This window comes from Rhodnius prolixus, unplaced genomic scaffold, assembly GCF_049639745.1.
Source record: "Rhodnius prolixus isolate KJV_2025 unplaced genomic scaffold, Rpr scaffold_2, whole genome shotgun sequence".
Classification (NCBI taxonomy): Eukaryota; Metazoa; Arthropoda; class Insecta; order Hemiptera; family Reduviidae; genus Rhodnius; species Rhodnius prolixus.
The window spans coordinates 65,035,431-65,050,813 of record NW_027411592.1 but is presented as its reverse complement, the minus strand read 5'-3'; the positions used below and the strand labels follow the sequence as shown (position 1 = coordinate 65,050,813).

The following is a 15,383-nucleotide window of genomic DNA, read 5'->3' as shown; positions in this document are numbered from 1 at the left end:
GGGGATGCAAAACGAGTTGGAACCCTATTTCCATTAATTTTGCGACCACAACTGCTGAGGTGTGAGCTGGTGCGTTGTCGTGATGGAAAAGGACTTTTCTTGTGGGCCAATCGTGGGCGTTTTTCTTGCAGCTCGGTTTTTAAACGGTCCAATAACGATGAGGATTATTCCTTGCGAATCCCAAAAGGCAGTCGCCATAATCTTTCCGGCCGAAGGAACGGTCTTCGCCTTTTTTGACGCAGATTCCCCCTTGGTAACCCATTGTTTAGATTGTTCTTTGGTCTCAGGAGTGTAGTGATGTATCCATGTTTCATCCACAGTGACGAAACGACGCTTAAAGTCCTGCCGATTCTTCTGGAACAGCTGCAAACCGTCCTTGCAACACTTCACACGATTTCGTTTTTGGTCAAGCGTGAGCAATCGCGGCACCCATCTTGCGGATAGCTTTGTCATGTCCAAATGTTGATGCAAAATATTATGTATCCGTTCATTCGAGATGCCCACATCACTAGCAATCTCACGCACCTTCACTCTTCTATCATCCATCACCATATCATGGATTTTAACAATGATTTCTGGAGTAGTAACCTCAACAGGGCGTCCAGAACGTTCAGCGTCACTTGTGCCCATATGGCCACTCCGAAAATTTTGAAACCACTTATAAACTGTTCTAATCGAAGGTGCAGAGTCACCATAATGTTTATCAAGCTTCTCTTTAGTCTCCTGAGGCGTTTTGCCTTTCATAAAGTAGAGTTTAATCAACACACGAAATTCTTTTTCGTCCATTTTTTGAAAATCACTCGACTTCCTCGATTCAAACGAATGCCAAACACAAAGAAATAGACCGATCTGGCTGAAACTTGGTCTGTGTTCTTCCAAGAGATTTGGTTTGACGTGTATACAAGTCAAACACGCTTAACTGGTTAAAAAAAATAAATAAATACCAAAAATACATTGAATGCATATATTTTACTATCAATAAATTAACAAGAAATACTAATTTACATAAATATACAGGCAAAAGTAAGAAAAAATAAATTAAATAAAAAAAAACAAACAAAAATAATCAATTTGTTGGCATTAAAAATATGGACGACAGAGGCTGAATTTTATCTAATTTGTAAATACATCTAACTTTCCATCAATTTCTCTAAGAACTGTTTAAGTTACAAATACTAATTTTCAAAAAAAAGCAAAAAAAGGCGAAACAAATAAAAAAAAAATCTTAACTTCGCAAACAAAGAACAGAGAACAAACCAAAAATATTATACAGATATATTTTAAATTTCTCTTTACTTTAGAAATAAAGCATCTTTGTATTAATAATTTAAAAATATACACTTAGATTTCCGTAAAATCTTATTTTTTTTTTTTAATCTTGAAATCTATAACATACAATATATTCAATTTTATCTATATTCTCTAATTTTAGTCTTCTTTTTTCACATTTGTATTTAAAAAATTGATTGTTTACTTTCAATCGATTGTTCAACGATCAATATTGAATGCAATTAAAGAAACTCGATTGTTTTGTTTTTTGCAATTTGAACTGAGCTACTGAGGTTTCAGATTGTCAGCTGATTTCTCTATTGGGTTCGAGTAGAGCGTGTCTTATGGTATTTTGATATTTTTTTGCCCATTAACTCAGGGTCAAAATTATTCGATTGGTGCTGGCAGTGATAATTTTTTTTTTTTTTTGATATTATTAAGACGTGGACATGTTACTTTAAACCATTGCGCGTCTCCACTCAAGAAGATCTTACGCGGGTACTAGTATATTTAAATTGGACTTTTAAATAGTCTGTAGCTGGTATAAAATTGCTAATTTTTTTTTTTTTTTTTTTTCTTCTCTTTGAATAAAACAACTTACAGCTGTTCATTATCAGAAGTCTCCTCATTTCCGCTTCCTCACATTGTAATGACACCCTTGAGAAAATCTATAGTAATTTTAATGATTGTGCGGTCTTGTTGGAAAAAGAAAAATGTATATATTTCACCCTTAATAAGGGTTAATCTGGACCCAAGGGTCCAGGATTTTTTGACCACCCTCACTTTAAAAGAAAGATTGGTGGTAAGCCGCAGAAGAGGGGGGGAAAAAAATGTGGATAGGTTTGAAAAGATGTTCAAACAACCCTAAATAAAGGGAGCCAATGTCTTTAGCCATGAAGACGTGTACAAGGAGAGTGTTCCTCCAAAATTGTGGACACTCTGGAATTAATTATTGTTTTATATCCACTCCCTCCCATTCTTAAAAGTCCTTTGTCCTGTTTCCAGAAGTATCTACTTCCATTCACTGATACACTAGTCCAATACAAAAGACTTTGCCTATATTTATACAAACACAATTTGCCATTTAATTAGTACAAATCGTAAGTCTCAATAAGTTCTGCTAAGTTCTGATGTGGACCCACGACAGACTTTTCTTGTAATTTAAGTAAGAATTTATGCTTAAAAAAAAAAAAAACGTCTGGGTTACAAGATCAATCAGTGGTTTTCAAGTTATGATTAAAATTACTCAAGTCTTGAACCACCTGATGCACAGAAAGTTAATATAACTTGAATAATAATAATAATAATAATAACTTGAATTTTTAGTTTTCTTCACTTTAAAACATTTAAATTAAACATTGTAACCATTTAAAAAAGAAAGAAAATAATTGACATTTTGTTTTTGCTTTTTTAAATATAACATTTAATATTATATTTTTCATTATATTATATTGCACTTATACTTTTATTCTTTATGGACCTATTATAATATAAACAAAAATTTTGTTTAAAATGAAAAATAAATAATTAAATATATGGAAGATAGATAGAAAAAGTACATTTACAAATATGACTAAAGCAATCATTTTTTTTAAAATACCATTTTGTTGATTATATTTCTTTTTAATCCTACATTAAAATGTAAGGAATGTCTAAGATTTTATATATTTGCAAATATATTAAAGGAAAACCAAAAAAGTAGGAATGTTCAGAAGTAATTTTAAAAAAATATGTGTATGTATGAATATATAAAGCAAAATTAGGGTAAAATTTACGTGAATTAAAAAAAAATAAATAAAAATTAAAGATATTTGTCACAATTTATTAAAGGCCACAGTTAGTTCTTTTTAGGGGGTGTAAAACAAAGAAGGGGTAAGAAATTAGATCGTTTCTTGTTACACAACTGTTATCTTGTTAGTAAACACTATTCAACTTAAACTCGATCATTTAGCAATCAATAGCTAGGTAATTTTTAAAATTCTGTGACTAGGTAGCTCTTATATTTTTGCCTTTTTTTTTTAAATTTTAATTATGTACGACAATTAAGAATTCTGTGGCATTGCACGGCTTACGCCTCTTTTTTTTGGAGTTTTCGCTCAATTGAGGTTAAAACACTTTAAAAGAAAATTGACTGTAATTTTAAATAATTTTATTATATAGTATACACATTGCAGAAGCAGTACGCCATAAAAAGATAACTTTTTTTTTTGGTAGGTGAGCTCAATAAGAACCGTAAAAATTAAGTCTCGGATAGGGAGGTTCCATGAAGTTGTTCAAGGTTAATATGGGACTCTGCTAAGAGATTCTGATGAGAATAAGCAGCAACTGGATGCAAATCTATGGCCAAAGGTAGGCAGAACTGTTGTTATAACACTAAAGTTATTCCTTACAAGACTAGACAGTCGGCTAGCAGTTGATTGTAAGTCTGTTAACGAGCCACCCCACGGGTAAGCACATGTATTGTGGATAGTTCTCGAGTAGGTTTTGTCAGAAAGAAGTGGAAACGATGTCGTAGTAAAAGTTTTTAATGGCTCTTGTATCCTTCCCTCTTCCCTGGTCTGGGAATGCAGGAAGGCCCTAGAACTACTGGCGCGGCACAAAAAAGTTCGGTTGGAATGGGTGCCGGGTCATGTGGGTATTGAAGGGAATGAAAAAGCTGATCATCTGGCCAGAAATGGAGCTAACACTCCTTTCATCGGTCCAGAGCCTGTCCTGGGGATCACCAGTGGTTCTGGTTGGAGCACGAAAAGAACTGGGTGATGTGTCCTGGAGTTGAACACAGCAAGACCATGATGCCTTGGCTGTGTAAGCAAAGAACCAAAGAGACCCTGTGTTTGGGTAGCAATTAGATTACTCTGATTACAGGCCTATTCACGGGGGCATAGGTAGGTTCAAGAAGCATCTGTGCAAGGTGGGGGCTTATTAGCTCGGAATCATTGTGCAGATTATGTCAGGAAGAGGAGGAAACGGCCTCTCACCTGCTGTTCGATTGTGTTGCAATCGAGCGTTTGCGCTATGAAACCTTTGGAAAGTTGAGGCCGAAGGAGATAGTAGCGCAAAAAGAACTAGTAGGAAAAGTCCTCAACCTCTTTAGGAGGGAAGGGTTCGCTTACTAGAACTAAGAAGGGGCTGGCACAATAAGTGGGGCTAGGTCCCGTCCCATCTACGATTATCTTAATCGTATCGTACGATTAATCTCGTATTATCTTAACAGTTTTTAATTAAGGGCTTGTATAGCTCAAGAGTTTTGGATTTCGTGTTTTGGAAATTGGATTAGAAAAGGCATTCTAAAGTATTGAGTGCCACAATAGATCATTGTAAGTTGCAAATATCTTTAGGCTTGTGGAAAACTCCTTCTTTTTTTTTATTCTGGATGAAATGAATAAGTTATAAGGAGTATGACGGGCTATGTTAGCGCTTCCTGCTTTTGCAGCACCATCCTTGGCTAGACTAGCATAACAATATTTCACGAATCCCAGCCTAAGAACACGCAAGAACATTTCCCTCCTGACACTCTTCAACGGTTCACTGAGAGATTGTGGGAAAGAAAGTCAAAAGTTGAATATTTTACTTACGTCTCCTCAGATACAGCTAAATTCAACAGGACTTGCAAGTACGTAGAAGGCATACAAAATTCCTCCGTTGTATGCCATAAATTTCCATCACTGACCACTCAACTGAGCGAAAACAAAAATACAAAAACTTTTCTAAGCTATAACTTGAAAAAAATATATATATATAATTAAAAATAAGCACTCTGTGACGTACATTCACACTTGGTATACTATCAACATTTCAGATCATATCTTCAGTAAGACTTTTAAGTGCATTAATTTAAAATAATTAATTAAAACAGTCTATTCCTTTTTGTACATATTGTGGCAGGAATAAATTAAAGCAAATTAGGTAATTTATTTGGTTACCTCTTCTTTTTGTTTTTTGTTCAAAACACTAAGTGCAAAACAAAGAAAATAACAAACTAACAAAACAAATCAGAGTGCTTTTAACTCGACAAATTAAATAAATAATAAAAAAATATGCATATATGATCTATATACACTCTTAAAAAATAAATAAAACTTCCCAAACTTTATTCACAACCTCTTCCGCGAAGCAAAAGTATATAAAACAAAAACAATTCAAACCAAAAACACAGCTTGGCCTATTATTAATAAACAGAGGGAAAATTTCTTTAACCAAAGAAGAAAAAAAATATCGTATCTTTTCTAACTGTGTAAACACTGGGAACAAATAAAATCAATCTGCTTTATTAAAAACCTATTAACCAAAAATATAACCTCCTTTTAATTAAAAAAAATATATTGCCAAGCTTTGTTTTTGTTTAACAACCTCTTGAATAATCTTAAAAAAATATATATAAAGTAAACATGAAATACAGTTTTGATATTTTAAAGCCATTGAACAAATTTTTTGAAATTTACTTCTTTATTTTGAACGCAAGCTTTGTAAAATATTCTTAGCCAAAGGCTAAATGTCTTTTGAGATTTTTTTTTTTTCTAACATTTTATGTTACTCTTTTATCTTTTTTGGAATGCACACATTTCTTTGGGCCCTTACCAAAAAAATTAAAAACATAAATAATAATAAAAGCTGCAGTTTAAAAAATAATTTATGTTTTACAACGATCTAATATGCCTAGCTCGCCTAACCAACAATACACATGAACTCAATCCAGAACTGTGTTTAGCTAATTCTGATACGGAGACTGATTTTCGTGAAAAACCTATTCTCTCTGCGAATACCTGGAAAAAAATAAAAGAAAACCAATTATATAACATTTGGTACCTTTCAGATTAATTTAGAGTTCTTTTTTTTTTTTAAATGTTAACTTCAGATTACAAAACAAAACTAGTAAGAAAAAGTCCAAGTGGTAAGTTTTTCAAGCCAGATTTTCTCTTTATTTTTTCTCAATAATTGGCCCTAACGATTTCTCATTAAACTTTAATGATTGTTTATTCTGTTAAAACAAAATCTCTTTAAGTGGAACCTTTTTTTTTTAAGGGAAAAATTTATTCCTGTTCTCCCCTTATAAGAGAGGGGGAGAAAAGTCTCCCGGCCAGATGTCCAAGAGCTCAGCAGGAGAGTTACAAAGCTCTTATTAAGTAAAATGTTAAATTTAGACAGTTCTCAATTCAACCTAACATCCATCAGTACTGTAGCGAACAGACTACTGATAACATTTTCGTAAGTACAGCTGATTAACATGAATTTGTAAATTTTTTACTTTCCACTTTTATTTCACATGATATTAATTCTAAATTACTACATTTTTTTTTTTTTTAATAATTATAGAAATTGAAAGATTTAAAATGCACTGAGAATAATAATAATCTATGTATATCATCGTCTACATTGCTCAAAGATATAGAATGGGAACACAATCACAAGGCAATCTTCTTATTTATTTCAAACGGGATGTAATCTTATTCACTGCCAATTGAATAATAAAATAGTTTGAATGTACATATATTATTTATTGCTTTTATTATACGCAAAATTATATTAACAATATTATCTAAATTTTTTTAAATAACTGAATCATTTCTTTGATATTTTTATTATTTTATTTTTTTGATTTCTCTTTTTTTCTTTAACTTAATCAATAAAAGAATATATTTCGATCATGTACTTTTCGATTTGAGTTTTTCACCGAAAATAACCTTTTAAGGTACGCTGAGGACATAATCAGTAATCTAGAAATACCATAGTCAGATACAATCATTTCCTTGATTACCTGCTAAAAATTGAGCCGTTCAATGCACAACTCAATTAACTACATAAAACAAAAAAAAATAGTGGAGAAATACGATGAAATATAATGTAACGATACATTGTTTACTTAAAATTTCTGTTTATAATATAAATTCAAATAAATTCGGCGTTATCATTCAGCGCCTGCTCATTGCATTTAAGTTGAATTATTGCAACGATTTACACTATCTATCGTACTGGAGTTAATCGAAAATGATTTTTGAAATAAATTATTTATCATTTAATGGCCAACAATTTATTTTTATCGTTTAATGGTGCTTAATCTTTTATTATTCGAGGAAATTTGTGATAAATACGTATAAAAAGCTGTGGACTGAACCATGTACTTTGGACGCTTAAACATTTATTTCAAAAAAAAAGGTGGAGTTAAATCAGTTTGTACGTTGAACGACTCAATTGGCTGTGCAGTAATGTAAGTTGAAAGTATTTTACGAACATTAATATTTAGGGATTAACTGTTTGGTTAATCGGAGATAGCGGGTTCGAATCCAGCTGTTGGTACTTACGATTTTCTTTTTTCTAGGAGCTTCTTGAAAGCACACTATCCGGGGATGGACAGTGTTGTCTGTCAAATGACAACAAGAGAACATTGTCCGTTGGCTGGCAGTGTACTGAATAAAAAAAAAGCTTTAAGCACAAATCGTCGCAGATAATGGACGTGCCTTAAAAAATATATTGGTTTTAGGGATTATCTTCCATAGATGGCTCCAATTACTGTACTGAATATACTTTTTTTTTTCTTTTTTTTATCCAGAGAATACATTTAATTTATTTACATTTAAGTGTAAGCAGTTTTACAAGTTAAGGTTAGCTAGTGAGAAAAATATTTATTCAAAAAGTAGGCGGAAAAGAAATTCACTTTTTGTTTTATCGATCGTTCTCCCCATGCAATGATTATGACTCACAGGGATTTTTTTTTTACCTTTTATTTACCTTCGATTTTATTCCGTGTTTACTTCCGGTTTCACACCCTCTTAAAGTCTTTTAGAAACGAATTTTGATGAACGTAGTTATCTTCATAATTAGGCGACGGTATCGTAGTCTTGTTTCAAATTAAGTCAAGTATAGTACTTACAAACAGGGTAACAATAATTTTTTTTAAAAAACAGCAATAATTTTGTTTTCTTAATGACTAAAATCAGTTAAAAATTTTAATTTTAATAAACTTAAGTAGAAAATTCAATAATATCTCACGCTGTCTATGATAAATTAAAGTTAAAACTCTCTCTCCTGAAGATTTTGTTTAATACTTACAATATTGATTTAAGCCCCGCCTTGACCTTAAGTTTTTAAGTAATAGTATACTATTACATAATTCCCCTACCTACAAAACTTCCATTCGGGCTTACAAAAATAAATTCACTATATAAAAAAAAAAAAATCTAAACTTTACCTTGGCTGAAAGTGGAGTATCATCTGCAGACCTGTGGATTAATGTACCGTTGCAGTAGATGACATTGGCCGCAGTATCTTCGGGAAGTGTCAAGGTTTGGTAAGTAAAGGTGGCCTCTCTTTCGATTCTCTGGAAAAAAAAAAGCAATATTAAAGTTTATTATTGAGTAAAACCAGCATAAGGAGGTGTGGGTCATTACTGCATTGGGGAGGCTTCGCTGCGTAAACTAATTCGGTTTTTACTGGGAATAAAGGCAGCAGATCTCACTTGGATTCTGCGGAGTTTCCAAGGGAACCCAAACTTATCGTGGCATTATTCGCCTGAACTTATTCGCAACAAGACCGAGTCGCCGTTTGGAAGATTGTGGCGCTCTTGACGACTCACTATACTAGGAAAACATTACATGGGGCCTAGCAGAGGATAGTATGTGTCCAGGAGGAACAGGAAATAGCCTCTGCACGTCTTAGGTCACTATGAAGGACTTAAGACTCAATAGAATAAACTAAAACTTTGCCCGCTAGGTACTCCTCACCAGAAACCCCAGTAAATTAAATCAAGTTGAAGGCATTCTGGCGAAGTCCCTCATGGAAGCTATAATGTTCAACCTTTATAGGTCTAACTGCTCCTAGACTAGGGATGAACAAGGCAAACGCCCCTGTTCTTGTCCTAGAAATTGTTTATGTTGCTAGTTAAATCTTGAGCTAAGTTTATTCAGTATTAAGTTCTATTTCTTTCCGATGTAACATCCTTAAAAACTAAAAATAATCAAATAAAATCCTTTTCTATGGATTTGGTTCTGAATTAAGAAACTATGCAGGAAGAGGAGGAAACGGCCTCTCACCTGCTGTTCGATTGTGTTGCAATCGAGCGTTTGCGCTATGAAACCTTTGGAATGCTGAGGCCGAAGGAGATAAGTTGCACAAAAAGAACTAGTAGGGAAAGTCCTCAACCTCTTTAGGAGAGGAGCGTTCGCTTACTAGAACTAAGAAGGGGCTGGCACAATAAGTCTTCTGTGGCTGCGGTGCCATGGGGGCGTAGATCCCGTCCCATCTACTATCTTATCTTATCTTCTCTTAAGAAACTATGCGAAAAACGAACTTAAGTAGAATTACTTGCTTGAAGCTATAATTTGAGCTAAATATTGCCAGAACCATTGTTAAGAACGCTTTTTCAGAATGTCCCTTATTGATGTCTCAAAATGGCAGTGAATCGATCAAGATACAGAACCTTTTTTACAATTCTAGTTGAATCGGAAGTCATATCTTTTCCAAGACGAACGTCACCAGAAAGATTTATCTAATTTTTTTTCATGATTATTTATCTTGTTTTGTTTTTTCATTAATTTTTGCAAGAGGCCTCACAAACGCTGAGCTGAAAAGTCACCAAAAACTTAACTACAAAATACTGGCTTTGCAAATGTGCAGTTACTTACGTATTTTTAGAGTCACTTCTTTTTACTTGATATTTGTGTTAATGTAAAACGAAAAAAAAAAACACAATTTAAGTAGGTAGACCTTAAGAAAATATATTAATTAATAGAAGTTATGTCTACAAAAAATATGATTTAATGTTTAAAAAATAAATACATTTAAAAACACAAACTCAATGAAAATGAATTGATGCAATGAATTACGTAATCTCTCCATATTTAAATGCAAAATCTCGTTTCTAGTTTTTGCAAACTGGTTCACCTTTGGTAATAATAAACGGTGAACTCATACGGTCGTCAAGGGTGACCATTTTGAACTCGCTATCTCTTATCTCGGCTTTATCCTTGCATCTCTTTCAAGTTTTATTTTTATATGATCGTAGCGTATTGGATTTTTTTTTTTTGTTTCTCAAAAGAGAGGGGGGTCAATTAAAGATATTATTTTATTTTCTTTCTCTTTTTTTTAGCAAGAGAAAGTATTGAAATCTTGTAGATTTTATAAATTTAACGTTTGAAGTTTCAAGAAAATGTTGTGGATTCGAAACTTGAGAATAATGAGAGAAAATCGTGAAACACTTCGTACAGTCCAGAATATTTACTTTAATAACTTTTAAATCACAGTAATAAGAGTTGTTTTTTTGCAATTTTAATACACTAATTTTTGTTTTTCTTGTAATAATGAGAATTAAATATTTCGATCAATATTGTGTGAGTAGCGTGAATCCAAGAAATAATATATCTTCTTAACCCAAGAACAAAATTTAGCCAAGCACTTTCGGGATAGAATTGAGTTGCTGATTTTACATAATTTGGAAGTACAAAGATCAAAGATTTAAAATGGTCAGGGAATAGGATGAAAACATAATTGCCATTTCAGTCGTGATACATTTATTCTGCCAAGCTTTCGACCTAGGGACTAGGGTCATCTTCAGGGCTAGTTTACAAAGTAATTACTTTGTAATTACAGGGTTGGTATGTCTTTTGTCTTGTCTGTTCATGGACTGAGTGTGATCGGTCTGTGTGATAATGTGTTACAGACCGATCACACTCAGTCTATGAACAGACAAAATAGAAGACACACCAAGCCTGTAATTACAAAGTAATTACTTTGTAAACTAGCCCTGAAGATGACCCTAGTCCCTAGGTCGAAAAGCTCGGCAGAATAAATGTAACACGACTGAAATGGCAATTATTTTTTCATCCTATTGAAACTCTAATCAGTCACCAAAAATAATGAACAACAATGGACAGGCAATTTTTGGGGCGCTGAAGCATAAACGTTTTCACGACAATATAAACTATTTTAAGAACTTAACGTATATTTAAAAAAAAAAACAACTTTTGACACGAGTTAATAAACAAATTAGCCAGCATTAAGTTTAAAAATAAAAAATGCAATTGTTATACGCCAATTGGAGCACAACTAATTTGAAAAAGTGCTGAATTCATACTTGATAAATAACTGTTTTTATAACTTGAATGGGTTCAAGTGGTGTGTAGCACAATATGTGCTGACTTGGTTGCTATTAATTTAGCTGTTTTTTTTTTTTTATCCCCAGACAACTTTAAATTCTCGTATTGCACATTGTTTTGCTAATTACCTAGTGTAATGTTTGCTTTTGTCGCGATGGAAGCGAGATCTTGACGTACCTTTTTTTAAAAAAAACTTTAAAACGGACTGGTGAAGTAGATTGGTAAATTATAAAATTCATGAAAAATCGGTTCACGCGTTTAGGCGCTACATTGTTTACAAAAAAGGTAACAAGAAGTACAACAACAAGAAGAACAAGAACAAGAACATTTTCTGAAAATGCCATTTTTTGCCCCATTTTCAGCAACGTATTTCTCGAAATCTATTTAACCTATGTTGTTGCCAAAAAAAAATTACAGTTATAAAGGAGGATTTGCCCAATGTTTTTTTAAAGAAAATTTGGAAATTTTATCTTTTTTAGAAAGATCCAAAGTTGGGTGTTTTTCTCAACGTTACGCTTTTTCGTACCGTTTTAGAACGATCAACCCTTATACAATAACTGTCCTACCGGACAGACAGTTTTAATAAGATGAAGATAACCAAATTCCAGAGACATAGTTTTTACTCAGTTATTCAGTCAGCTTTGTTGACTATCAAGTCTCCTTCAAGATGCGGGTGGAGGCGAGGCTGACAGAAAATTCTGTTAAGTGTACTATCACTCGTGTTTTCTAGATTTCTGGATGGTTTTTATGGAAAACTTTAAGGTAGAGGCTGGTGACTGAAAAAGTTTACGATCTAACAATTGTCTAGGCTAACAACGGTACTTTTTTTAATAAAGATGTGCACTCATTTCTGGCTGATCGCAGGCTTTTTGAAGAGCAATCAAAGACTAAGGAAATTACATGCAAAAAGGTCTGCTCTATTGAATGGCTGTGCAAGCTATACCAAGAACTTTCTCACTGGTTCTTAGTTCTGATCAGATGTAGAGGGGACTCTGCTTTGTCCGACATCGATCGCTAAGAAATTACTGGCCAACCCAGATGGAATCAAGTCGAAAAAATTCATCCAAATCTGATGAAGATTGTTTGAATGGAATTCCCAACTTTTACAGTATAATTTTTTCGAAAGGTACCAACGATTCTCTTTAAAAGCCACATCCAAGTAGGTATATTACTTTAATTCGCAAACATTTTTCTAGGTAAACCTCATTTAAAATTGGACATTATTACGACTACCAACTTGGTACGAAACTTTTCTTAAAAAAAAAGAAAAAAAAGCTCACCTTGATAACATCTTGAGAAGGTTTTCCAGAGCTTACACAAAGTATATCTGGTCCAGCCATTGTGACAAAAGCTTTTAAATGTTGTTTTTCTGGTACCTAAACAGAAATTATCTAATGAAGTATTGTTTTTTTAAAAAAAAAATAAATGTTTATTATTAATTTAGGTTAGTTTTTTTAATGATGAAATTCGATAAAAAATAATTAAGGAAACCTACCTGTTGTTTTTGTTTGTAAACAAGATGCTGTTTTTTTTAAAATTGGTTTACTGTGTTCATAAGTTCTAAAGAAAATATTTTGGGAAAGATAAGATTGAAAAAAAAAAAGCGAAGAAACTTAAAGAGAGAGAAAAATAGAATAATCTTTATATTTATATGTACCTTGATTGGTGTACATGGGAATTCGGGAAATGTGGAAGCTACTGCCCTAGCACCTGCTTCATTTGTAAAATCAGATAGCCCTACAAAGAATTCTTGGCCTAAATTTGAAAATGAAAACAAGAAAAGAAAGTGAACAGGTTTTTTTTTTTTTCTTCAAATTGAAAATGATTTAATGTTAAGTAAATAATATTTGGCACTAACCTGTAAACAGAACATCACCTCCTTCTAAATTGGCCTTATCCTCAGTAAGCTCAATTATAGGCATTTCCAACTCCTTCTTAAGAACAGCTCTAACAGTTTCCACCTATATTTCACAGATAATTTGTTTTGTTTTTTTGTGTGTATTTTGCATTTTTTTTTGTAGAACATGCACACAAAACAAAAAATACGACAAAAGAGATTTTTGTTTTGTTTTGTAATTTAAAATTCACCTCTTTCAATCTTTTATCATCTTTTGGACGTCCCATCAATGCTATTCCATTGCATACGATAGCTGTATCTTCAATAAAAACACATTGTGGTAGAGCATCATCAGGTGGGAGTTCAATAACATCAAGACCTGTATCACGTAAAACGCGTACATAGGTTTCATGTTGTCGTTTTGCTTCTTCATAATCAGCCTCGCCAAGTGATTTATACGAACTGGACACTCTAGAGACAAGAGCATGGGTATACCTGAGTGATGCCATTCTAGAGGTTAGGACACGACCAGTTCACCCGGTGAGGATACACTGGAAACTGGGACTCGCTTGAAATTAAAGAAAACAAAAAAACACAAAACTAGAACACTAACTCTGACGTTACTCGCTAGACGGCACTCTCTCTCACTGCCGCCGGCGCGTATTGAATACACAGTGCTCACTTAGTCCATGACGTCATCATTGCCTTTAACAATCAGTTACGCCCCACTCTTAAGAGAGGGCTCTCTCTTAATAGAACGGTCACACATAAAAAAAGAAACAGTCTAAAAAGCAAAGAGAGAATAATTGTAGTCGACTATACTAACCATACATTAGTCTACAACTGTCTGACACTCTGACGTCGAATTATCGACCCTTTACGTACTACCAGCATGGAACTTGTCAGTCTTAAAACGGCACACAATTCAGCTAAGCTGAATTCAAGTAAATAGAGATCATTAACCACAAATCACTTTCTCCCATGGTAACCAGATCAGTAATGACAAAACCAATATAATATAATTTATTCTCATACACTCTTCATGTTCGGAAATATTGTGATCTTGATGAATATTCAGTATTGGAGGTTTTCATCAAAGAAGCATAAACACATGTTCTAACAGTTTTTTTTTACATCAATTTATGTTTCTAAATTTTCTTTTAACCTAGTAATAATTTTGAAAAACTTATTGTTCTTTATTGAAAAACGTTTCCAATAATTCGTACAGGATAAATCAGTTAGTATTGTCCATAGGCCTACTGTGTGTAGTACATCTAAAGTGGAGTTCACTGACGTATTGGCCAACTTCATATTTTCCACTGTTCTTGAGTGACGTCACTTTAAATTTTTTTTCCAAAAACATTACTTTTTTTCCCAATAAAAATGTTATTACTCAGAAAGTTTTCGTCACGAATTCGATTCTGATGACACGGTTAGAAAGACAGATAAATTTTCTAAAAATTGATACCATTTCGAAACATAAATTATTCTCCAAACAGCCTCAATCTTCCTCCTGGATACTGGAAACAATAAAAAGTAATCAAAATTTTTAAGAAAAAAAAACTCATTAGGCCCTTAATGTGATCATTATCAGACCTAGGTGCTGGCCACTTTTTTATAAAAGTTTCCTTGTTTAATGCGGGCTTTCAAACGGTGTATCCTTTGCCCATGATTCCTTTTATCTTCGTATGAGAAATTACGTTTGTTTTGCTAGAAAACGTGTTCACGAGCAGTCACTCAACAGTTTATTAAGTTGTTTAATTCTTTTAGATGGACCAGTAGTCAATTTTTAAAGTAGACTGTCTTAAAATAAGGAAGTCAAAGGTTACAAATTGCACTTTAAACTTTTGATCTCTCTGAAATATTTGAAACAAGTACTTAAACAAAAATTCATATATTAGTTTGTATTTACACCAAATTACAATTTCACACATAACTGCACTGTTGAAAAAGATAAGAATGTGAATAAGCCTTAACAACCCTTTGAATCCACTAACAGATAATCCTTATATCGGAATTAGGTATTAACCAATACAACTAGGTATCTTATAAATAAACTTCCCATATCTGTTAGACTTGGTCTTTCAAAATTTTCTATGGTTTTCTAATGGTTTACAGCCATTTCTATTCTTTAAAACCCGTTAAGAATTTTCTCAAATCGGCTGCTTTGAAGACTTTTGAAAGAAATC

The 15,383-nt window shown here is 32.9% G+C and overlaps 1 protein-coding gene and 1 long non-coding RNA gene across 3 annotated transcripts; one reads left to right on the top strand and one right to left on the bottom strand.

Moving 5' to 3' along the window:
* Positions 1–950: 950 nt before the first annotated feature.
* Positions 951–14,173, bottom strand: LOC141448604 (N(G),N(G)-dimethylarginine dimethylaminohydrolase 1). Of its 2 annotated transcripts, XR_012455163.1 has the most exons (7): positions 13,446–14,173; positions 13,216–13,318; positions 13,015–13,112; positions 12,638–12,733; positions 8,456–8,584; positions 5,193–6,032; positions 951–4,946 (listed from the first exon to the last, which is right to left on the bottom strand). XR_012455163.1 is itself a non-coding variant. In XM_074117088.1 (6 exons), the coding sequence occupies exons 1-6, from the start codon at positions 13,701–13,703 to the stop codon at positions 5,907–5,909; spliced, it is 810 nt and encodes a 269-aa protein (XP_073973189.1). In that variant the 5' UTR covers positions 13,704–14,173; the 3' UTR covers positions 951–5,906. The 2 variants fall into 2 exon arrangements, 1 of the variants encoding a protein (XP_073973189.1); XM_074117088.1 differs by having other exon boundaries at positions 951–6,032.
* Positions 6,028–6,896, top strand: LOC141448609 (uncharacterized). Its single transcript, XR_012455164.1, has 3 exons — positions 6,028–6,160; positions 6,292–6,474; positions 6,583–6,896. It is a non-coding gene; the product is annotated as an uncharacterized lncRNA (long non-coding RNA).
* Positions 14,174–15,383: the final 1,210 nt, after the last annotated feature.

Bases quoted from the DNA above. Each gene is read 5' to 3' on its own strand.
- LOC141448604 (XM_074117088.1), bottom strand. From the start codon at position 13,703: ATGGCATCACTCAGGTATACCCATGCTCTTGTCTCTAGAGTGTCCAGT. The intron at 8,585-12,637 runs GTGAGCTTTTTT...TTTTTTTTCCAG, and splicing joins CTTCTCAAGATGTTATCAAG to AGAATCGAAAGAGAGGCCAC. The intron at 6,033-8,455 runs GTAAAGTTTAGA...ATTTTTTTCCAG, and splicing joins ATACTCCACTTTCAGCCAAG to GTATTCGCAGAGAGAATAGG.